Source organism: Oratosquilla oratoria, chromosome 30, assembly GCF_046742065.1.
Source record: "Oratosquilla oratoria isolate Oo_2021 chromosome 30, ASM4674206v1, whole genome shotgun sequence".
Lineage (NCBI taxonomy): Eukaryota > Metazoa > Arthropoda > Malacostraca > Stomatopoda > Squillidae > Oratosquilla > Oratosquilla oratoria.
Genome location: NC_134806.1, coordinates 3,218,474 through 3,244,166, shown reverse-complemented (window position 1 = coordinate 3,244,166; position 25,693 = coordinate 3,218,474). Strand labels below are relative to the sequence as shown.

At 33.5% G+C, this 25,693-nt stretch overlaps 3 protein-coding genes across 4 annotated transcripts in view; 2 read left to right on the top strand and 1 right to left on the bottom strand.

Annotated features, from left to right (window-relative positions):
* Positions 1-21,970, bottom strand: part of mRpS16 (mitochondrial ribosomal protein S16) — a 33,317-nt gene extending 11,347 nt beyond the window's left edge. Inside the window, exon 1 of one of the 2 annotated variants that reach the window (XM_076212442.1) lies at positions 21,814-21,970. The gene's annotated coding sequence lies outside the window, so the exon portion shown is untranslated. The remainder of the gene's footprint in view (positions 1-21,813) is intronic. The other variant, XM_076212441.1, reaches the window with a different exon arrangement.
* LOC143040981 (uncharacterized) lies at positions 14,026-16,342 on the top strand. The gene is made up of 2 exons (XM_076212440.1): positions 14,026-15,954; positions 16,125-16,342. Exons 1-2 carry the CDS (start codon positions 15,360-15,362, stop codon positions 16,340-16,342), a joined length of 813 nt encoding a protein of 270 aa, XP_076068555.1. The 5' UTR covers positions 14,026-15,359.
* Positions 16,355-17,350, top strand: LOC143040952 (uncharacterized). Its single transcript, XM_076212386.1, has one exon. It carries the CDS (start codon positions 16,355-16,357, stop codon positions 17,348-17,350), a length of 996 nt encoding a protein of 331 aa, XP_076068501.1.
* Positions 21,971-25,693: the final 3,723 nt, after the last annotated feature.

Genomic DNA, 25,693 nt, shown 5'->3' with positions numbered 1-25,693 from the left:
TTGGAAAAAGAAACTAACGAAGCAGATGGCTTTCGTATTTTAAATTCAGTGCAAAAAGTACATAGTTTTTTTCGTGTAGGGTCACATTTGACGGAATCTGCGATATATACCGCCTGGATAGACACCTGTGGTGCGTAATTACATGATTATAATGGATTAGGTATGGTGGGGTGAAGCAGAGTCGCACTGGCAGAAGCGTCAGGTCGTGAACGAAATTATCCACGGTCCATGCCACGTGATGATCGCGGTGTGTACAATCATTTTATCTGCTCTTTTGCTTATTTCTTTACAGATAAAATTGTGAAGTTTATATAATTTCTTGTATTTGTTCACTGATGGCATGGATCATTTGTATATTTATTGCAGTTTTTGTATAGCAAAAGTTTGTTCTAAAACTTCTTAAGTATTGCAGTTTACGTAAGAGAGTTGTAAAGCATTATATGTTTATTTGAACTTTATAGCTGAGATGTTTTTAGGATTTATAGCAATTAGCAAACTTACACTTTAGATATGGGAATATATATTAAAATGCATTAATATATAAATACATTGTTATATTAAAATACATAAACATATACTCATGTATACAGTCAAGTATTATATGGGAATTATATTGTCTTGGGGGAATTATATTAAAATACATCAATATATAAATACATTGATATATTAAAATACATTAATATATAAATACATTGATATATCAAAATACATTAATATATAAATACATTAATATATAAATACATTGATATATCAAAATACATTAATATATAAATACATTGATATATTAAAATACATTAATATATAAATACATTAATATATAAATACATTGATATATTAAAATACATTAATATATAAATACATTGATATATTAAAATACATTAATATATAAATACATTGATATATTAAAATACATTAATATATAAATACATTGATATATTAAAATACATTAATATATAAATACATTGATATATTAAAATACATTATATAAATACATTGATATATTAAAATACATTAATATATAGATACATTGATATATTAAAATACATTAATATATAAATACAGATATATTAAAATACATTAATATATAAATACAGATATATTAAAATACATTAATATATAAATACATTGATATATTGAAATACTGTAATATATAAATTCATTAATATATAAATACATTGATATATTAAAATACTGTAATATATAAATACATTAATATATAAATACATTGATATATAAATACATTAATATATAAATACATTGATATATTAAAATACTTTAATATATAAATACATTAATATATAAATACATTGATATATTAAAATACATTGATGTATTAAAATACATTAATATATAAATACATTGATATATAAATACATTGATATATTAAAATACATTAATATATAAATACATTGATATATTAAAATACATTAATATATAAATACATTGATATATTAAAATACATTAATATATAAATACATTGATATATTAAAATACATTAATATATAAATACATTGATATATAAATACATTGATATATTAAAATACATTAATATATAAATACATTGATATATCAAAATACATTAATATATAAATACAGATATATTAAAATACATTAATATATAAATACATTAATATATAAATACATTGATATATTAAAATACTTTAATATATAAATACATTAATATATTAAAATACATTAATATATAAATACATTGTTATATTAAAATACATTAATATATGAATACATTGATATATTAAAATATGAATATATTGATATATTAAAATATGAATACATTGATATATTAAAATATGAATACATTGATATATTAAAATATGAATACATTGATATATCAAAATACATTGATATATTAAAATACATTAATATATTAAAATACATTGATATATTAAAATACATTAATATATTAAAATACATTGATATATTAAAATACATTAATATATAAATACATTGATATATTAAAATACATTAATATATAAATACATTGATATATCAAAATACATTAATATATAAATACATTGATATATTAAAATACATTAATATATAAATACATTAATATATAAATACATTAATATATAAATACATTAATATATAAATACATTAATATATAAATACATTAATATATAAATACATTGATATATTAAAATACATAAATATATACTCTGGGATGGATTGTGTCCAGGGGGGATATTGTCTTTGGGGATTCTGTCCAGGAGGGATTGTGTCCAGAAGGTATAGATCATTCAACTTTGAATATTCAACATTCTTAAGAAATATTATTTGAGCAATTATTCCTTTTTCTTTCTTTTTGATTTTCTTTAAACAAGTTGTAGTAACCGAGGAAATTTTAAAATACACAAAAAATTCCAGTTGGACATGATAGCCCCACATATACAATCTTATATTTTAACTGTCATATTCTGAAAAGACCATTTATTTAATTACAACAACAAACTAACAAAAAACAAAAGAACAAACCAGAGCATTTTAAGTTTAGCATTCGAAAATTCATCTGCTTTATTTTGTACACATTATAAAGTTTAATCTTTGTTTTAGAATACAGAATTTTCCACTTCTGCTGACTAAATCATCAACGATTTCAATCATAAGCTATTTCAACTGACCAGCTCCTCACTATATCATATCCTCTTCAATAATTCGTGCCATGCTGACTAAATCATCACCAATACAAGAACAACGGCGTTTAGTTTAAAAGAACCCAGAGAGATGGCGATAGGAGATGCGTTTCATTTCCAGTTTCGTTGTGCAATAAAAGCTGATGCGTTATGATCAAACATGTCAAGTACAAAGAATAATTCTTGTACACATTATGGATGAAGAGTCCACGCTAAATAAATCACAATAATATTTGAATTTGTAAAATTGGAAAAATGACCACGCCATTATATACAAATGAAATAAAATGAAAAGTTTGAAATTTGTACAATGACCACTTCTTCATAAGATTTATTGGTTTGGAAATGGTATAGTGATCAGGATAGGGACATCCATCGATTGCTGCGCGAACGATGGATCGATCGATAGCGCAGCGCGATATGACATATGTACAGTATATGTCATGACATATACATACATATGTCATGCGCGATCAATCGATCCATCGCGCTGCGCAATCGATGGATGTCCCTATCCTGATCACTATACTAGTTCTAAACTAATAAATTCTATGAAGAAGTGGTAATTTTACAATTCTAAACTATTATTTCATTTAATTTTTATATCATGACGTGGTCATTTTTCCAATTTTACATATTCAATTATTATTGAGATTTAGTTAGCGTGGGTTCTTCATCCATAATGTGTACAAGAATTGTTCTTTGTACTTGACATGCTTGATAACAACGCATCAGCTTTTATTCCACAACGAAACTGGAAATGTAACTCATTTCTTATATTGTCCACACTCCTGTCGCTATATCTCTGGGTTATTTTAAACTTAACGTCAAATGAGCTTAATACTAGGATGGTCCGCCCAAGATCCATACAAATCTTGGGTCCGCCGTTGTTCCTGTATTGCTGATGATTTAGTCAGTATGACACGAATTATTGAAGAGGATATGATATAGTGAGGAGCTGGTCAGTTGAAATCGCTGATGATTTGTCAGCAGGACAGTGACTGAAGAGGATGTGACATACTGAGGAGTTGGTGAATTAAAATCACTGATGATTTAGTCAGCAAGAGAAACTGACACGTACTAATTACTGAAGAGGATGTGTTATAATGAGGAGTTTGACAGTTCAAGTCGTTGATGATTTAGTCAGCAGAAGAGGACACTTCTGTATTCTAGAACAAAAAATAAACTTTATGGGGAGTACAAAATAAAGCAGATGAATTTTCGAGTGCCAAACTTAAAATGTTCTGGTTTGTTCTTTTATTTTTATTAGTTTGTTGTCGTAGTTAAATAAATGGTCTTTTTTTTCCAAATCCGGCAGTCTAAATATGAAATTGTATATGTGGGGCTATCATGTCCAACTAGAAACTTTTGTGTGTATTTCAAAAATTCCTTGGTTACCACAACAACTAGTTTAAAGAAAATAAAAAAGAAAGAAAAAGGAACAATCGCTGATATAATAATTCTTAAGAATGTTGAATATTCAAAGTCAAATGATCTATACTAAAATGTCTTCCCTGCACAAAGGGGGCCACTGCGATCGCTGCTGCCTAGTGATGCTGTCAATTACTAAAATATTGAAGAGGAAAAAAAAAAAAAAACTAATGAATTTTATTGGTTCGGGTTAGTGACGATTCAATAAGAGTTGAAGACAAAGTTACTATATTTTGTGCATCCTATAGTTTGGTTTTGGTGGCTAAGGATCTAGATTAGGGCTAGGCAAATTTACATGTATCATATTACTAATTAAAATACAAAATATAAATGAAAATTTATATAGCTACCAAAAACTACCAGGAGGTAACTTTTTGAAATACAGCCTTCACTCCTCTGTTTAACGGGTGTAGGGCAGTTGCTCACCGCACAAGTGACAAATAGGATATTTGCTCACCAAAGGATTATTTTTTACTAACAAATAATGTACAGGATGTTTTTTGTTGTTGTTATATTGATGTTTATTACAGATGCAGAAAGTCAGTGTCTACCTGACTTTCTAAATTCAGTTGGCCACACAATTAGACTGGACTTGTAAACCACGGTGCTCGGACAAAAGGTCCCCGGACAAAAGGTCCCGAAATCTGCACCCCTAGGACAAAATGTCCCCAACGGCCTAGGTGGGTGGTCAAAATGTCCCCATTTTTTTTTTTCTAAAAATTTGTCAGATGTGTTTTACTTTATTCCTTTATATGTTTTTTGGTGAATATTTGGTTTTTAACTTGATTTTTTTTATATAGGCATACAAAATAAGTTCAATAAAGCATAATATTATTGTGTGCTGTAATTGTACTCATAATTTGCGGAATGAACATTAAAAAAAATGGTCTGAAAAGTGGCTAATGAAATTATAAACAGTATAAACAGTTGATAAAAATCAATATTTGTTGAAAAAATGGGGACCTTTTGTCCTAAATATCGGGGACATTTTGTCCTAGGGGTGCAGATTTCGGGACCTTTTGTCCGGGGACGTTTTGTCCTACATTCGTAAACCACAAAGGTCAATGAACACACTTCAGTACTGCACCAGTTGTAAAACTGTAATCACTATATATTGATGGAAGAAACTGGTATTGAATTTTATAATGAATTAAAAACTAAAACATGAAAGTTTGTATATTATTGCTGTAATAAACTTCAATATAATAAAAAAATTCTGTATATTATGTTATTAAGTTTGTATATTGTTTGTGCATTATTGTTGTAATAAACTTTAATATAACTAAAAAAAATCCTATATATCAATTGTTATTAAGATTAAGAAAAGTAAGAAATAATCCTTCGGTGAGCAAATGTCCTATTTGTCACTTGTTCGGTGAGCAATTGTCCGGTGAGCAACTGTCCGTACCTGCTGTTTAACACATTGCCATCTTACATAATCTTTTCTTTTATTTTTTAAGATACATGTAACAATTGTAGCACAATTTCACTCCACCCCTATGTCTTTGTGACCATGCTATCATGAACATGCAGGCCTATACATCTCAAAGTCTTGAAATAAACTGAAATGGTAGTTACTGACCTTTCTTTTATATGATACTGGATGAAGAAGTGTGAATGATAAGCAAGTAAAAACGTATGCAAAAGGTTAATTACATTTAGAATGTGTAAGATTGCTAATTGTTATAATTCATAAAAATATCTCAGCTATAAAGTTCAAATAAATATGTAATGCTTTACATCTCTCTAAAATGTAAAATGTAACACTTTTTAAATAAACTTTGCTATAAAAACCCACAATTAAAATATACAAATTCAAAAAATTTATCCACTCATAATAATCTCACCTCAGAGTTCAAACAATGGAAAAACATCTGTTTGAACAAACTTTATAAAAAACATCAAAACGCAATCAGGGGTCCTTCACACATGAAACAAATTAAGAAAAAAACTTCTTTAATAAAATAAAATCAATTAAGAATCTTTCAAAGGAAATAGTATTACCCCCAAAATAAACTGTTATCATTAACTTTAATCAAATGTTTTCTGATACCAATGCCAATTAATGCACACTATCTCACATAAGATCCTTAAAGAATTGTAATATTTTTCAAAACTATCTTACCTAGAATTTAAAAAAATCGGTCCAATAATTTAAAGGAAACAAAATTAAAATCAGAATAAAAAAAATCTTATTAAAAAAAATCATAACCCCCAAAAAATCATATAGATTTAGATAAGAATGCCATCAGGTTATGTGAGACTTTTAGAGTGTGAGCATTTGTCCATTTTTTTTAATTAAGGCGGTGAGCATTTGTCCGTACCCCATAGACCTCTGCATTGAGCAGACTGACCCACCTGATTCATGAAAAGTACAAAAACGTTGTGCCCATGGAAGATTTTAGTTATAGAATCATTGACTGGGAAAGGAAGAATTTTTTTTTTCTTAGACGTGGTGCAGAATAACTTCCTAAAACAAATAATTACCGATCCGACGAGGGAAGAGGATACTCTGGACTTACTCTTAACTAATAATGAGCACCTAACGAGTAACGTGAAAGTGGGAAATAGTCTAGGCTCTAGCGATTGTCAAGAAATAAGATATTTTATATGGGTATAGTTAAAAAGTACGAAGAGCCAATTTTGACAAGACGAGAAACTATATGAGATATTTGATCACTTACGGGACCGACCCAGGGGGGCTGTGACTAGATGTCATTAGCGTGGTCAATAGTCGGGTCACGAAGGGTAATCGTACCTTAGGCTAGGTCACTTGTGTGAATGGAGGCCAGACAAGCAATATCCAACCCAAAGGGCTTCTTACAAAGGATTACAAAGGCAGAGCATGCCGACAGGAGACCTTTTGGTCCATATCTAGGTCGGATGCGAAAAAATCATAATAATAGAATAATAATAAAAAGTATAATAATGTATGCAACATAAAAAATACATAAATAAATGCATAGATATAGTTGAATAACAAACATACAGGTAAACAGTAAATAAAAATAAATTGACACATAACTAATAATAAATGAAAATCAAACAAAGCAAAAACAAATAATATAAAATAAACTATAATCATTACAGCATATTGCTTAGGTGTTTATCTAAATGAGTCTTGCTTCGAACTAAATTACATTGCACTACCTGTGCAGGAAGTTTGTTCCATTCATTTAATACACGGTTGGCAAAGTTGTTTCTACATACTTCCAATTTGAATCTATAGTTGAATAACAAACATACAGGTAAACAGTAAATAAAAATAAATTGACACATAACTAATAATAAATGAAAATCAAACAGACAAATGATGATAAAGCAAAAACAAATGATATAAAATAAACTATAATCATTACAGCATCTTGCTTAGGTGTTTATCTAAATGAGTCTTGCTTCGAACTGAATTACATTGCACTACCTGTGCAATGTTTGTTCCATTCATTTAATACACGGTTGGCAAAGTTGTTTCTACCTACTTCCAATTTTAATCTACTTCCGGATAGTTTGAGACCATTGTTTCTTGTCTGATTCTCATTCAATGTGAAAATTTTGTCACTGTTGATGTTGCCAATTCCCTTTAGAATCTTAAAGACCTGTATCAAATCACCTCTGAGTCTACGCTTTTTTTTTTTTAAGGAAAACAGATTCATATGTTTTAGTCGATTTTCGTATGATTTATTTTTTATATAGGGAATCAGTTTTGTGGCTCGCCGTTGTACTTTTTCCAGACTGTTAATGTCTTTAATGAGATTCGGTGACCATACAGAAACAGCATATTCCAAATGTGGACGATCTAACGATTTATATAGCTTGTTAATGAGGGTGCACGGACAAAAGTTCCCCAGACAAAATGTCCTGAAATCTGCACCCCTGGGACAAAATGTCCCCAACGGCCTAGGTGGATGGTCAAAATGTCCTCAATTTTTTTTTTCTAAAAATTTGTCAGATGTGTTTTACTTTATTCCTTTATATGTTTTTTTTTGTGAATTTTTGGTTTTTAACTTGATTTTTATTTTTTTTTATAGGCATACAATATAAGTTAAATAAAGCATAATTGTGTGCTGTAATTGTACTCATAATTTGCGGAAAGAATATTTAAATACGATCTCAAATCATCCATGCAAATGATGAGTGTTATGATAAGGACATTTGGGAATGATATTGTAAACAATATGTAGAGTACAGAATCCTATAGAGAGTATCATTAGAGGACTTTTTCATTCAGGATTATGGTAGATCAAAGGAATAATCAATTCTATATATAAATTGTTAATCAAATGAATCAGACAAAACAATTGGAAACGTTTGCTTACACAATTGGCTCATAGATTGATGGGTTGGGTCGTGTATAAGATATTTAATAAAATATCAAATATTATTGTACTTTGTGTTTATATATAGAGATTCTCCTGAATTTAAGGGTTGTTATAAAACCACAATTAACTATGACCTAAAATGTATAAACAGTTGATAAAAATCAACATTTGTTGAAAAAAAAATGGGGACATTCTGTCCCGGGGGTGCAGATTTCAGGACATTTTGTCCGGGGACCTTTTGTCTTACATTCGTTAATGAGTGATGTACTTTTGAAATCAAAAGATCGCGCAATCAGTCCTAGAATCTTATTTGCTTTCTCAGAGACTGAAATACACTGCTTGAGATCTTTTTCACTATCCACTTTTGTTAACGAATTTCCAAATAACCTGTAATCGTACTTACTGTTGTTTTTACCTATGTGCATTACCTTGCACATACTCGTGTTAATTTTCATCAGCCACTTTTCAGACCATTGCTGTAATTTATCTAAATCTTCTTGAATATCTAATTGGTTAAAGTGACCATTTGCCATTCCGCACAGTTTTGTATCATCAGCAAATTTGGAAACATTAGATTTTAGTCCATGGTCTATATCATTTATATATACTATGAATAGAAGTGGCCCACGAACGGAACCCTGAGGAACTCCACTTGTAACCTTTTTCCATCTAGAAGTTTTTCCATTTAAAACAACTCTGTTTTCGACCATTCAACCAATTACTAGTCCAACTTAATAGGCTACCACTTATTCCGTGTAAAGCTAATTTAGTAAGTAGTCTCTCGTGTGGGACGATATCAAAAGCTTTTGCAAAGTCTGAGCATTAGGCTTCATTGCTAGGACGGCTACGAATAGAAATGCAGAGGTAATTATCAAACTCTATCTAGTGTTAGACCTATCCTTGACTATGCGGTACAGTTTTGCTCTCCGTCTAATAGAATGGACATCAATTCACTAGAATCAGTACAGAGGAGAATGACCAAGATGATACATGGGCTCAGAAATTTACCTTACGAAGAGAGGCTTAGGCACCTCAACTTGCTGAACGGACAAAATGTCCTTAAATCTGCACCCCCGGGACCAAATGTCCCCATTTTTTTTCAACAAATATTATTGATTTTTATCAATTGTTTAAACATTTTGGGTCATAGTTAATCATGGTTTTATAACAACCCTTAAATTCTGGAGAATCTCTATATATAAACACAAAGTACAATAATATTTGATATTTTATTAAATATCAAAATGGTGAATCACAGTACATCTCACAAATCATATAAGATGATAAATCACAGTGCAGGTGTAAGAGAGGTGTGACAAGCACCTTGTGAGCAAACTTAGAGCACATCTGAGGTGTTAACCAAGCAATGGGGGTGTGAAAGAGGTGTGATATGCACCTTATGAGTACAATTACAGCACACAATTATGCTTTATTGGACTTATACTCGTTCGCGCAATTAATTCAGCATCGCACATATACCTCATTATAGCAACACATCAATCAACTTGGTATACGTAATACCAAACGTGTTATACAATGGTTATATTAAATCACCAATTGATAATAAAATCATAATGACTGAAGTTTTAAGCTGATTATCTTATTTTAACTCGAACACAAGTTACTGGGAAGACTAAATGTCCATATTTATATTTCAAATGTATTTAACCTTTTGCATACATTTTACCTGCTTATTATTCACACTTCTAAATCCAGTATCATATAAAAGAAAGGTCAGCATCTTTTGATAGGCGATAGGAGTGTGGACAATATAAGAAATGAGTTTCATTTCCAGTTTCGTTGTGGAATAAAAGCTGATGCGTTATGATCAAGCATGTCAAGTACAAAGAATAATTTTTGTACACATTATGGATGAAGAACCCACGCTAACTAAATCACAATGACATTTGAATTTGTAAAACTGGAAAAATGACCACGTCATGATATAAAAATGAAATGAATAATAGTTTAGAATTGTAAAATGACCACTTCTTCATAGAATTTATTGGTTTGTCACTGGTATAGTGATCAGGATAGGGACATCCATCGATTGCTGCGCGAACGATGGATCGATCGATCGCGCATGACACATACATGAAAAAATTAGAGTGACAGTTTGCATGAGAGAGGACATTCCCCTGGTAGGCGGTAAGTCGGGTGGGTCACAGGGACAATGGGTCGACATTAGGTCACATTCGCACGGTTACAGTTGACGGAATCCGCGATATATGCCGCCTTGGTAGACACCTGTGGTGCGTAATTACACGACTGCATTGGATTAGGTGAGGTCGGGTCATCATGGTCGCACTGGCAGAGAAGCGTCAGGTCCTGATGACCTATGTAAAATTGATTGCACCTTGCGTTCTACAAGTTATTGTCTTTCAATTTAGTCAATACTCAAAAAAGATATTTTATTCATGAGATCCACGATTTATGTAACCTTTTTTGTAGGCAATATTTAATTAATCATTTAAATTATTGTAAATTAAAAGTCGCATAATTTTTAATTAGCTTGTATTAGCTTATGATGAATTGATGATGCAAAAATCATTGTGTTGCGAAAAGTGATTGTTGAGCGTGGAAAGATAATGTGAACTCGGTGTCATCTCGCTGTCAGTGGTACTGCGAAAATTGACGAGAATTCAGTAATAACTATCAACTCAACTGTTGAATTAAAGAAAAAGTGAAGATAAATTAGCAATCAGTGTCAACACAAAATATGATTAACAAAATTCCTCTTAGGATCTCTCTTGTAATTTTGCTACGCAATAGCTTTCATACATTCTATTGTACATATATCTTGTCTTGCATGTTTTACTTTATTTCAAGGATTAGTTTCGGAGGACGTGTTAAAAAGGCTTTTCTAGAAGGAAGTGAGCCTCATCAGGATGTAAACCACCTAACCATTGCGAGTTGACAATTTACACCAAATTTAGGTCGTGTATATCGTATCAAATTAGGTTCGAATATATCATAAATCATTGCAAGATACATTTTATGCCCAAAAATATTAGTTGTCGGTTTAATTAATGCAGTTGACTCTAGTTCTTGTTAGTTGTCGCTGGTTCTTGCTAGTTGTCGCTAAGTAGTGCGACCGGCCCTTGTACCTTTTTCATGTATATATAAAATATGTATTTCTATTCAACTATACACTTGAATATATAATTTACGAAAGCGCTCTTCTTCGTTAGTTTCTTTTCCCAAGTGGTCTACTTTGAATAAGTTTCTATTTGGTAAGGAATATCATTGAATCGTCTCATTAAGAAAAAAAAATCAATAAGAATGTATTAATACAGAGAGATTTAAAAAAGACAATAAGAAAAAGAAAACGACAATACGAAATGAACATCGCTGATAAATCCCAAAGAATTCTATAGTTACATTAGAGATAAAAAGGTTGTTAGGAATCACATTGGTCCACTATCATCTGCTGACGGTCAACTTGAATATTCAAATAAAGGAATGTGTAATATCTTAAACAATTATTTTCGGGTACAGACAGTTGCTCACCGGACAATTGCTCACCGGGCAGTTGCTCACCGAACAAGTGATAAATGGGACATGCTCACCAAAGGATTATTTTAGTTATATTGAAGTTTATTACAGCAATAATATACAAACAATATACAAACCTAATAACACAATATACCTGATTTTTTTAGTTATATTGAAGTTTATTACAGCGATAATACAGGATTTTTTGTTATATTGCAATTTATTACAATAATACACAAACAATATACAAACTTTCATATATTAGTTTTTAATTAATCATAAAATTCAATACCAATTTCTTCCAGTCTAATGGTGTGGCCAACTGCATTTAGAAAGTCAGGAAGGCACTGACTTTCTGCAGCATACCCCTGGCACAGATAAAGTAAATCTTTATCATAATTGTTAGAGGCCAAGAACTTATCAAACTCAACAATATAATCTAATACATTGTTTTTAGTGGGTTTCAATGGCCACTTACCCTAACACTTCTAGTTCATGAACTAGAAGTGTTAAGGTTAGGAGTCAATTCAGAATATGAAAGTAAAATTTTCGACTTATTAAATGACAGAGATACATACGAACAGTTAGCCACGCCATTAGACTGGACCAGTAAAAGGTCATTATTATATATTTATGGAAGAAATTGGTATTTGATTTTATAATGAATTAAAAACTAAAAGTTTGGATGTTGTTTCTGTATTATTGCTGTATATATATGATACAATATAACTAAAAAATTCCTGTATATTATTTGTTATCAAGTTCAAGAAAAGTAAAAAATAATCCTTTGGTAAGCAAATGTCATATTTGTCACTTCTCCGGTGAGCAACTCTCCGGTGAGCAATTATCCGGTGAGCAACTATCCAGTGAGCAACTGTCCTACACCCAATTATTTTAGCTCGGTATTCGTAGACGAAACACCTCAAAGTGAACTCCAAACTGAAACCTGTGAAAAGTCTAGGGTAAACTTACTCACTACGGTAAATATAACAAAAGAAAAAATAAATGGTGTATAGATAAACTCAAAGTTAATAAAACAACAGGGCCTGACGGTTGGCATCCAAGAATCTTAAAGGAAATTGAAAACGAGATTGTTGTTCCATTAGAAATTGTTTTCAAGAAATCCATCATATCCGGAGATGTCCCAAGAGAATGGAAGCTAGCTAACGTTACTCCCATATTCAAAAAAAAATGTGACAAAAAGAAACCAAATAACTATAGGCCTATAAGTTTGACTTCAATCGCAGGAAAAATAATGGAAACTATCATCAGAGATGCTATCGAACATCATTTAGAAAGTAACCGTTTGATAAATGATAGCCAGCATGGTTTCAGACGGAAATGTTCTTGCGTGACTAACTTACTCGAATTCTACAACACAGTTATATCGAATTATGACAAAAGAAACTATATTGATTTAATATATCTTGACTTTGCACACGAAAGACTACTTACTAAATTTCATGTACACGGAATAAGTGGTAGCCTATTAAGCTGGACTAGTAATTGGTTGAATGGTCGAAAACAGAGTTGTTTAAATTGAAAAACTTCTAGATGGGAAAATGTTACAAGTGGAGTTCCTCGGGGTTCCGTTCTTGGGCTACTTCTATTCATAGTATATATAAATGATATAGACCATGGACTAAAATCTAATGTTTCCAAATTGGCTGATGATACAAAACTGTGCGGAATGGCAAATGGTCACTTAAACCAATTAGATATTCAAGAAGATTTAGATAAATTACAGCAATGGTCTGAAAAGTGGCTAATGAAATTTAACACGAGTAAATGCAAGGTGATGCACATAGGCAAAAACAACATTAAGTACGATTACAAGTTATTTGGAAATTCGTTAACAAAAGTGGATAGTGAAAAAGATCGACCTCAAATCACCCAAGCAGTGTATTTCCGCCTCTGAGAAAGCAAATAAGATTCTAGGACTGATTGCGCGATCTTTTGATTTCAAAAGTCCATCACTCATTAACAAGCTATATAAATCGTTAGTTCGTCCACATTTGGAATATGCTGTTTCTGTATGGTCACCGAATCTCATTAAAGACATTAACAGACTGGGAAAAGTACAACGGCGAGCCACAAAACTGATTCCAAATATCAAAAATAAATCACACGAAAATCGACTAAAACATATGAATCTGTTTTCCCTAAAAAAGCGTAAATACAAATTTCAAAACGTTTCGCAGAAAGATCTGCGAAACCTTTTGAAATTTGTATTTTACGACTCAGAGGTGACTTGATGGATCCGGGACATAATCCCTCCCGGACACAATCCCCCCGGACAAAATACCTCCGGACAATATCCCTACTGGACAGAATCCCTCCACAAAAGTGAGCGGGCTGGACAAAATCCCCCCACATTATTCAGATTAGCAGCTCTCCTATTATATACTATCACATGCAAAGCAACTATTTTACCTTACCTTACCGAGGTGCTAATGCATACAGTGCAAACATTTATATACTTGTTTGAATAAATAATTTATGAAAAAAGTTTTTTGCTTCACTACTACACCTTACAAATATATATGAAAATATTATATACTTTAAAATACATAAATAAACATATACTCACATATACAGTCAAATACTATATGAGAATATATATTAAAATTCATTAATATATAAATACATTAATATATTAAAATACGTAAATAAACATATACTCTAGGAGGGATTCTGTCAAGGAGGGATATTGTCCGGAGGGATTCTGTCCAGGAGGGATATTGTCCGGAGGGATTTTGTCCGGGGGGATTATGTCCGGGGGGATTATGTCTAGGAGGGATTATGTCCGGACACCGACTTGATACAGGCCTTTAAGATTCTAAAGGGAATTGACAACATCAACATGAAAATAATAATTTTGTATCATTTCTATTTTTGTTTGTGTAACACAATCAATACAATGGATTGTGTTACACTGAAACAAAAATAGAAATTATACAAATTTATTATTTTCATTATTTCTATTTTTGTTTCTGTGTAACTCAATCCATTGTATTGATTCAATAATATTCCTTGCCAAATAGGAACTATATGAAACGATTTCTTGGGAATTGTCCCAATCAATACAATGGATTGTGTTACACAGGTGGATTTCCCCGTTTTTTTTATTTTTACGTCAAAGTCCTCTTTTCATTCCGATCTCGTGTTTCAATCTGTCCGTCATCCATTTGGGAGTATTACTATTTTTCTGTATTGACTTTTGGGGGATAAATGAATTTTGTTCATTAATAATTATATCGGTTAGATTTCTATACATTTCCTCTAAATCGCTCACCTGACTGCCGGGCCCTCGCCCCCAAATGACATGATCTAAGGTCATATTACCCTCTGTGACCTAGACCTGACTCCCCTGTTCCTTACACTATTTAAGCTTAGGTAGACTGAAAACTTTCATTATTTCCTTCTTTGATTTCCTCGTGGTTTCACGCAAAATATCTTCATTATGAGCCAAGAGGAAGATCCTTGCATCATTTGCCGCAAGCAAGTGAGGCCGCGTCAGCAAGCCATTCTCTGTGATGGCTGCAGTAGATGGCAACATAGGGTATGCAATACAGGCATTACCCAGGATGAATACAGGGAAGCAGTGCGGAGCAACGAGACCATCAGTTGGAGATGCCAAGAGTGCAGTTACCACCTCGCCATTGGCTTACCTTTGGCTGAGAGCAGCAGAACGTCAGAGGCTACAACGAACTGGACAGAGGATCACGAAAGAGAGGCCGTTCCACACACGGGATCCGAAATTCAAAATGCAGCGGAAGAAATGGAAAACATGGACACGAGCATAGGGATTGATTTTCAAGTTCCCTCAATTCTAGAAGAGTCCTCCCTGGAAGATGCCACACCCATGTCTTATGAAAATATTGAGGAGACTACCTACCAAGTTATATCTGGAGGATCCCAGAAGAACAAAGTGCAGCTTGCGGATAGCAATGGTTACACTTATGTTCTGAAGACAAGAAGGAAGAACGGCAACGTGACGTGGCGCTGCAGTACGAGAAACCAGAAAATCTGGTGCAAGGCGACGGTATCGCAAAAAGGTAAGGAATGGAATAAACTTCCTGCACAGGTAGTGCAATGTAGTTCAGTTCGAAGCTTTGACTCATTTAGATAAACACCTAAGATGCTGTAATGATTATAGTTTATTTTATATTGTTTTTGCTTTGTTATCATGTCTTTTTTATTTTCAATCCTTTGTAATCCTTTGTAGGTATGGATTTCACGAGAGGCTGCCAACCCCACATCCATCCAGGAAAACTCGGTGCTGCGAAAGCTTCAGAAGTGCGAAAGGTTGTGAAGGAGTCCGCGGCAAAGGAAATTTTCACGTCAGCTTCTGACATCGTCAATCGGGTGATGCTGGAAAAAATTTCAAGAGAACCTATCGAGGCGCTGCAGAAACCGGTGAATCTCGCTAGAGCAGCAAATTGATTCAGGCAGAAGATGCGGCCAGCAGAACCACAGGATCTTTATTTCGAGATCGACGAAGGCCACATTCCTGAGGATTTCCTTCGCAAAGACTTGCAAGTTGATGGAAAACGGCATTTGGTATTTGCCACCCAGAAGATGCTCGACCTGCTCAGCCGATCCAAGACGTGGTATATGGATGGGACATTCAAAATAGTAAGATACCCTTTCAAGCAACTCTTCACTGTCCATTCATTCATTCGAAGTGGAGATGCTACAAAACAAGTACCTCTTGTATTTGTTTTGATGTCGGGGCGACGGAAAAAAGATTACAAGAGGGTACTGAAATCCATAAAACGCCTAACACCCAATAATAACGTCAGGAAAATGGTCATTGACTTCGAGCGGGCAGTGTGGAAAGCCATTCCATCGGTGTTTCCAGGGGTTAATGTTAGAGGGTGTTCCTTCCATTGGGCTCAATGTATATGGCGGAAAATGCAGGAAATAGGTCTGGCTCCAGTGTATCGCAATGATGAAGACACGCACAGACTTTGTCGTCAATTTCTTGCGTTGCCCTATCTCCCCCAAGAGCACATCTCGCCTATGTTCGAGAGACTTGCAACACAGGCACGTACAAGCTTGCTGACAGTATTGGTGAATTATATCCGCACCAATTGGATCCAGTGTTCACTCTATACTCCTGAAACCTGGAGTATATTCAAACAGCCCATTCGCACCAACAATGACGTGGAGGGTTGGCACGGTGCGCTAAATCGTCACGCCAGGCGTAGTAATTTGTCGTTCTATCTTCTAGTCAAACTTTTGCATGAGCAGTCGCAGCTAATAAACATACAAATCAGATTAGTGTCGGACAAGAAGCTGCGACGTAGACAAAGAAAGGAATATAAACGAGTACAGGGGCAAGTGAATAAAGTGTGGGATTCGTACATTGCTGGCGATAAGTCGGCCCGTCAGGTGCTTCGCGAATGCGCACATCTGGTTGCACCAAACATTGACGGCATTGAGATTTAGTGTTTGGTTTTATGTTTGATCATGTCCCTTTTTATTATGTCCTCTGTTTCATAAATTAGATTATGTCCTTTTTGATTATGTCCTCTGTTTTATAAATTAGATTATGTCCTTTTTGATTATGTCCTCTGTTTTATAAATTAGATTATGTCCTTTTTGATTATGTCCTCTGTTTTATAAATTAGATTATGTCCTTTTTGATTATGTCATCTGTTTTATAAATTAGATTATGTCCTCTGTTTTATAAATTAGATTATGTCCTCTGTTTTATAAATTAGATTATGTCCTCTGTTTTATAAATTAGATTATGTCCTCTGTTTTATAAATTAGATTATGTCCTCTGTTTTATAAATTAGATTATGTCCTCTGTTTTATAAATTAGATTATGTCCTCTGTTTTATAAATTAGATTATGTCCTCTGTTTTATAAATTAGATTATGTCCTCTGTTTTATAAATTAGATTATGTCCTCTGTTTTATAAGATTGTCCTTTTGATTATGTCCTTTGTTTTATAAATGTGTGCAATTGTAAATATTTTGTTTATCTAGATAAAGAAATTCTAAATTAAATATGTTCTTGTTTGATCTGGGGATTATGTCCTTTTTGATTGTCTTCTGTTTTATAAATTTGATTATGTCCTTTGTCTTATAAATTTGATTATTGCAATTGTAAATATTTTGTTTATTTAAATAAAGAAATTGTAAATTAAATATCTTCTTGTTTGTACTGGGGATGTCTGGGATATCCTGATAAACATAGTCACAAAGGTGAGCCCGGATAAAGAACAATAGTTATTACCTAATTATCAACCAACATCATCATATCATGCGCTATTCAGTAATTACTGTCACTCTCTCCTGCTGACTTGATCATCATCTATCACTGACAAAATCATCATCATATCGTCAAGCTCGTCACTCTCTCCTGCTGACTTGATCATCATCTATCACTGACGAAATCATCATCATATCGTCACTCTCCTGCTGACTTGATCATCACATATCACTGACAAAACCATCATCATATCACTATTCAGTAATAAGTGTCACTTTTTCCTGCTGACCCCATCAAAGCCGCCCAGAGCCGTCCAATTCTAAATGAACCCATCTTCTTTCATCATAATTCTATATATATGATTGCATTATTTGATATATTTTTAAATGTGTGACTTACATGTAATTTGATCAGAGAAGTCACGTTTCCATCCGAAAATAAAGCAGTACCGTATAGCTACCCCTCGTGCAGTACAGTTATGACTTTTGTAACGGGGCCGTTTTGGTACTTAATTAATCTCTGGTCAAATTACATGAAAATCACACATTTTAAAGAAAAGAGTTGAATTAATTCAACTACATGCAATCTATAACGCTAATAACACAATAGTAAGAAACTAAATAGTGTAATTTAATCCATACCACCAATGTGTATATTGAAATACATAAATAAACATATACTCAGGGAGGGATTCTGTCCAGGGGGGATATTGTCTTCGGGGGATTCTGTCCAGGAGGGATTTTGTCCGGGGGGATTGTGTCCAGGTGGGATTATGTCCGGACACCGTGCCGGGGGTATGCTGCAGGAAGTCGGTGTCTTCCTGACTTTCTAAATGCAGTTGGCCACACCATTAGACTGGACCGGTAAAAGATCATTACTATATATTGATGGGAGAAATTTGTATTGAATTCTATAATTATCAAAAACTAAAATATGAAAGTTTGGATATTGTTTGTGTATTATTGCTGTAATAAACCTAAATATAACTAAAAAATCCTGTATATTGTTTGTTATCAAGTTCAAGAAAAGCAAAAAAAAAAATCTTTGGTGAGCAAGTGTCCTATTTGTCACCTCTCCGGTGAGCAATTATCCGGTGAGCAACTATCCGATGAGCAATTATCCAGTGAGCAACTGTCCGTACCCGAGGGCAGTTGCTCACCGGATAGTTACTCACCGGACAGTTGCTCACCGGAGAAGTGACAAATAGGACATTTGCTCACCAAAGGATTATTTTTTACTTTTCTTGAACATAATAACAAACAATATACAGGATTTTTTTTTTTTTTTAGTTATATTGGTTTACTAATAGGGTGGTTGGCGGGCTGGACGAATCGTAGCTGTGGTTGGTAATTATGCAGATGATAAAAACGTAACTTCTCTTTGATCAAATTACATGGAAATCACACATTTTAAAGCATAGATATGACAAAATAATAATAGCTAGGTATTGAAGAAATCCTTTTTAACAAAGCTACATTAGCAATTAATAATAGAGCGAGGCCGGTTTAACCACGCCACTGAATGCGAGGCCGTTTTGCAGATGATAAAAACGTAACTTCTCTTTGATCAAATTACATGGAAATCACACATTTTAAAGAAAATAGGTCAAATAATGCAACCACATGCTAGTTTATATATATATATATATATATATATATATATATATATATATATATATATATATATCATCATATATATATATATATATATATATATATATCTATCATCATATATATATATATATATATATATATATATATATATATATATATATATATATATATATATATATATATATATACATATATATATATATATATATATATAATAGTGCATTGCTCAACGCCACTGAATGCTAGGCCGTTTTGCAGATGATAAAAACGTAACTTCTCTTTGATCAAATTACATGGAAATCACACATTCTAAAGAAAATAGGTCAAATAATGCAACCACATGCTAGTTTTTTTTATATATAGAATAGTGCATTTGAGCAAAAAAAACGTCCTTGTTCGAGTTTGGTCGGCTATGAGCTGTGGTTGGTTATTTTGCAGAGGATAAAAATGTAACTTATCTCTGATCAAATTAAATGGAAATCACACATTTCATAGAGAATAGGTCAAATAATGCAACCATGTGCTAATTTTTACATTAAATTACGCATAATAAAAGAAGTTTTAAGGATTATAAAGCCGACTCCACGGAAACTAAAGCATGGATATGACAAAATAATAATAGCTAGGTACTGAAGAAATCCTTTTTAACAAAGCTACATTAGCAATTAATAATAGAGCGAGGCCGTTTTAACCACGCCACTGAATGCGAGGCCGTTTTGCAGATGATAAAAACGTAACTTCTCTTTGATCGAATTACATGGAAATCACACATTTTAAAGAAAATAGGTCAAATAATGTAACCACATGCTAGTTTTTTTTTATATATAATAGTGCATTTGAGAAAAAAAAACGTCATTGTTCGAGTTTGGTCGGCTATGAGCTGTGGTTGGTCATTTTGCAGAGAATAAAAATGTAACTTATCTCTGATCAAATTAAATGGAAATCACAAATTTCATAGAATATAGGTCAAATAATGTAACCATGTGCTAATTTTTACATGAAATTACGCATAATAAAAGAAGTTTTAAGGATTATAAAGCCGACTCCACGGAAACTAAAGCATGGATATGACAAAATAATAATAGCTAGGTACTGAAGAAATCCTTTTAAACAAAACTACATTAGCAATTAATAAAAGAGCGAGGCCGTTTTAACCACGCCACTGAATGCGGGGCCGTTGTAGTGGGTCAGTAAAATCTAAACAATGATCAAAGTTGAGTAGTGACTAGTTTAACCGTACGGTGACAATTACGTGACACTATTTTCACAGTAATTTTAAATGTATGAAAATTTGTAGAGCAAAAAAACGTCCTTGCTCGAGTTTGGTCACACATGTCATAGAAAATAGGTCAAAAGAAGTTTTAAGGATTATAAAGTCGACTCTACGCCACTGAATGCGAGGCAGTTTTATTTAAACCACGCCGATGAAGGCGAGGCCGTTATGACTAGACCGGGGCCGTTTTGGTATGATCGGGGCCGTTTTGACTGGCTGTTTTTGCAACGGGGCCGTTATGTAATTTTAATGAAAATGAACTCCAGTAAAAGAAGTTTTAAAGTAGACTCCACGGAAAATAAAGCAGTACCGTATAGCTACCCCTCGTGCAGTACAGTTATATTAGACCAGGGGCCGTTTTTGTAACGGGGCCATTTTGGTACTTAGAATGCGGGGCCGTTATGACCCGGGGCCGTTTTGACTGGACACGCTCTAACCATTCCACGGACAAATATCTTTCAAATGCAAAAATGAAAGAAGTGAAAATTTTGTTTGTGTGATAATTTCTTAAACAGAACCAACGCAACAAGAGTAACATCTCAGACTCAGTCATGGAGAATTCAACAAAGAATGAGGTGAAAACACACATACAAGCATACATGTGACATCTAACACCAAACTGGATGCCAGAGGTCAATTACTACTGTGATTATTTAATCTATGGAAACATAAAATTAAAAAGCAGAATTATAGAATAATCATAATATTGTCACAACTTTGGGTCCCAAAGTAAAAAGTTGTGACAAATATGATAATGGTAAATGTATTTTACCCATGTTCTGGAAACTAATTAAAGGCATACTCACAGCAATTATTTTCACTTTTGATTTACTGAAACAATATCCTTCATTTGCTTGCCATTTGATCTTGTTTTGACATTAAACAGCACATGAAGTTGCAAACACATCAGGTGAACGTCGGTGTTTGAAGTTTTGTTTACACTAGAGGCATCTGCTAAATACATAAAATTCCTTCTACATTTATAATGCTCATCTTTTTAATAATGCTAAATGAAATACATCATAATAAATTCAAAAGATTACAGCAGTCTAACAAGTCCATTTCCTACAGAAGTTGACTCATTTTTGCATTTTGTTTTAGCAGACGACTTTATTCATTTCCGTCCTAAAGATTGAGGTATTATGGGCACGTACTTATGATGTCCGACTCAAGAACATACATATATTAAGGCTTTTTCCCCCTTTCAAGGGAGGTAGCCAAAAAGGAAAAGGCATAAAAACACTCCCACCCATTTCATACCTAAATACACTCCACACCCCTCCCACCCTCCCTCTCATCTGAGCACCTCCTGGATGACGGGTCATCCCTGCACCTTGCCCACTGCCCTGGGTCAGAAGCAGTGTCGCAAGACACAGCACATCCACAGCAAGGCCGCTTCATTTAATCGGCGACCCCCCCTCTCCGTCCCCCCTTGCATATAAGGAGAGGACGGGGAGAAATCCCTTCGGGCTGTGTCAAAATTTACTCACACATACTACCCCACCCCCCACCCCCCCGCCCATTCCTCCTCATGCAATCACAACATCATCCATATACAACCATTCTCCACTCACCTCTGTCTTCCGTCCTCAACAGACATTCCCCTCTTCCCCAAAGCCCCCTTCACCCCATCCATCCACCTCATCCTAGGACGTCCCCTCATGTTCACTCCCTCCACATCTGTCTTCCATACCTCTTTTACTAGTCTTTCTTCACTCATTCTTTCCATGTGTCTAAACCATCCTAATATTCTTTCATCAACCCTATCTCCCAGCTCCTTTTTCACCCCTGTTCTCCTCATTTCTCACTCTATCCAGCCTAGTAACCCCCACCATACTTCTCAGACACCTCATCTCAAACACATTCAAACTCCTTCTCTCTTCTTCTCTTATGTTCCACGTTTCTGCCCCATACAGTGCTGTTGGCACAATCACTCCTTCATACAGTCTCCTCTTCGCATCCATTCCTAAATGTCTATTCCTCATTACACTCTTTAATCCACCAAGGCACTCTTTAATCCACTCAAGAAACTTAAAGATAATATACACCTGGACACCAAAGACCAAAAGACCAACTTGGCAGACTTAGACAACGATGGGAGGACCAAAGGAGAAAAAATATGGACTTCTAGGACAAAGGAGAAAAAATATGGACTTCTAGGACATGGCCCAAGATAGATTGGAATGGAAGACATTCCATGACTCACACGACTGCGCTAATCTCTAACACACTTCTGCAAACCTCTCCATCTCATCTCTCCACCTCCTGTCTAGTCTCCCTATTACACGTTTCCCACGATGTGTGTATGTGAATGTATATATATATATATATATATATATATATATATATATATATGTATATATATGTATATATACATATATATACATATATATACATATGTATATATATATACATATATATATACATATATATACCTAGATATATATATATGTATATATATATAAACATATATATGTGTATATATATACATATATATAAATATATATATATATACACGTGGAGTTAAAAACGACAGTATTGTTGTAGTTGTTCAGTCTTTTCTTCGTATTCTCGATTTTCCTGATAAGAGATTTTCCATTGACTGGGTGGATTGAAACTAGGTCTCTATATTCTTCCATTTGTTCTTATTTGATATCGACGTTTCGTCTTAAACAAGACATTATCAAGATATAACTGAAATAACAAAAATTACATGGTAACAGTAAAGGTACTAGACAATAACAAGATATAACTGAAATAACAAAAATTACATGGTGACAATAAAGGTACTAGACAATATCAAGACACAACTGAAATAACAAAAATTACATGGTAACAGTAATAATAAAGGTGACCGCACCCGCCTAACCTTCCCCCCCCCCAACCCCCCCTTACCCTTGACCTCTGAGGTCCTTATTGTCTCTTCCTCCCCCCCCACCCCTTGGTCTGACCTGATCTTAGGTATATATACTTCTGTCATCCCCAGCTCTGTCACACCCTTCCTTCTCTTTAAATACGTAAGTCTCCGTATTTATTTTTATAAATTTGTCACCTTTATTATTACTGTTACCATGTAATTTTTGTTATTTCAGTTGTGTCTTGATATTGTCTAGTACCTTTATTGTCATCATGTAATTTTTGTTATTTCAGTTATATCTTGTTATTGTCTAGTACCTTTACTGTTACCATGTAATTTTTGTTATTTCAGTTATATCTTGATAATGTCTTGTTTAAGACGAAACGTTGATATCAAATAAGAACAAATGGAAGAATATAGAGACCTAGTTTCAATCCACCCAGTCAATGGAAAATCTCTTATCAGGAAAATCGAGAATACGAAGAAAAGACTGAACAACTACAACAATGCTGTCGTTTTTAACTCCACGTGTATTACTGAGAACCTGCTCCCCCCCTTTACTAATATATATATACATATATATATGTATATATATATATATATATATATATATATATATATATATATGCATGTGTTGTTAAGTCGACAGCATTAAGGAGGTTGTTAATCTTCTTATGGGTATTCTCCAGCTTTCTAACCAATACTCTGCCATTTGGAGGGTGGGCATAAACCAAGTTGCCAAAATGATTCATTTATTCAACGTTTCGTCTGCAAAGAGACATCTTCAGGAAAATCTGTAACATAAATATTACCGACATACAGAAATAAAGAAAAAAGGTGTTAACCTAAACAAAAATTCACAATTATGGAAATAGATATCAATACGGTAAATCAGCAACAATTCAAATCCTATCTCGATACATGGGCCGTTGGGGACCACTACTTACAAAGATTAAAGGTCCAAAGAAATGACGAAGGAAATTGTCGGTTGGTGACTTATATATACGAACCTAGCCGGCTTGGGTGGTGGAAGGGGTAGTGGGGGAAGGATCAGTGGGAGGGGTTGACTTCTCATTATGATGGAAAGGAGAGGGTCGGGAAGAGGGGGTTGGGGGTTAGGGTGTTGCGAGGTCGGTTGGGGGAGGAAGGATGGAATGAGTGGGAGGAGGTGGAGGGGGGGTTGGGGCGTATTGACATAGGGTGTGGTCACGGGTGGTGGTGGCGCGTGCGTGTGTGTGTATGTATATATATATATATATATATATATATATATATATATATATATATATATATAGATATATATACATATATAAATATATATGTGTGTGTGTGTGTTTGTGTGTGTTTGTGTGTGTGTGAATATATATATATATATATATATATATATACATATACACATATATGTATATATATACATATATATACATATATATATATATAATATATATATATATATATATATATATATATATATATATATATATGACTCTGTGTGCCCCTTTGTCCTACATTTCTGCACGTGCACCCTTGACATACGAGTATTCGATTACTCTTAGATTAGATATCACTTTCGTATAGCTTGTGTTTTATGTTTCTTAACATACTATTGTTTTGTGCTGCGATGGCACCTTTGAGTGGCACCCTTTGGGGGGAAAACATGATGACGTTCTAACTTCGTTGCTCCTACTTCTGTTCATGCATCTTATTCCGACTGTTGTCACTCGAATTGGGTCACCAATGGGCCCTAAATGACCCCAGTCGATTTTGTCCCACCGGGTGTGGATGGGAGGGGCTGGGGCACTTTCCGATCTGAAGGAATTAAGCTTACG

What these genes read in the sequence shown, in the direction of transcription:
- LOC143040952 (XM_076212386.1), top strand. Translation starts at nt 16,355, where the DNA reads ATGCGGCCAGCAGAACCACAGGATCTTTATTTCGAGATCGACGAAGGC.
- LOC143040981 (XM_076212440.1), top strand. Translation starts at nt 15,360, where the DNA reads ATGAGCCAAGAGGAAGATCCTTGCATCATTTGCCGCAAGCAAGTGAGG. An exon ending in GGCGACGGTATCGCAAAAAG is followed by an intron (nt 15,955 to 16,124) that starts GTAAGGAATGGA and finishes AATCCTTTGTAG; the next exon opens with GTATGGATTTCACGAGAGGC.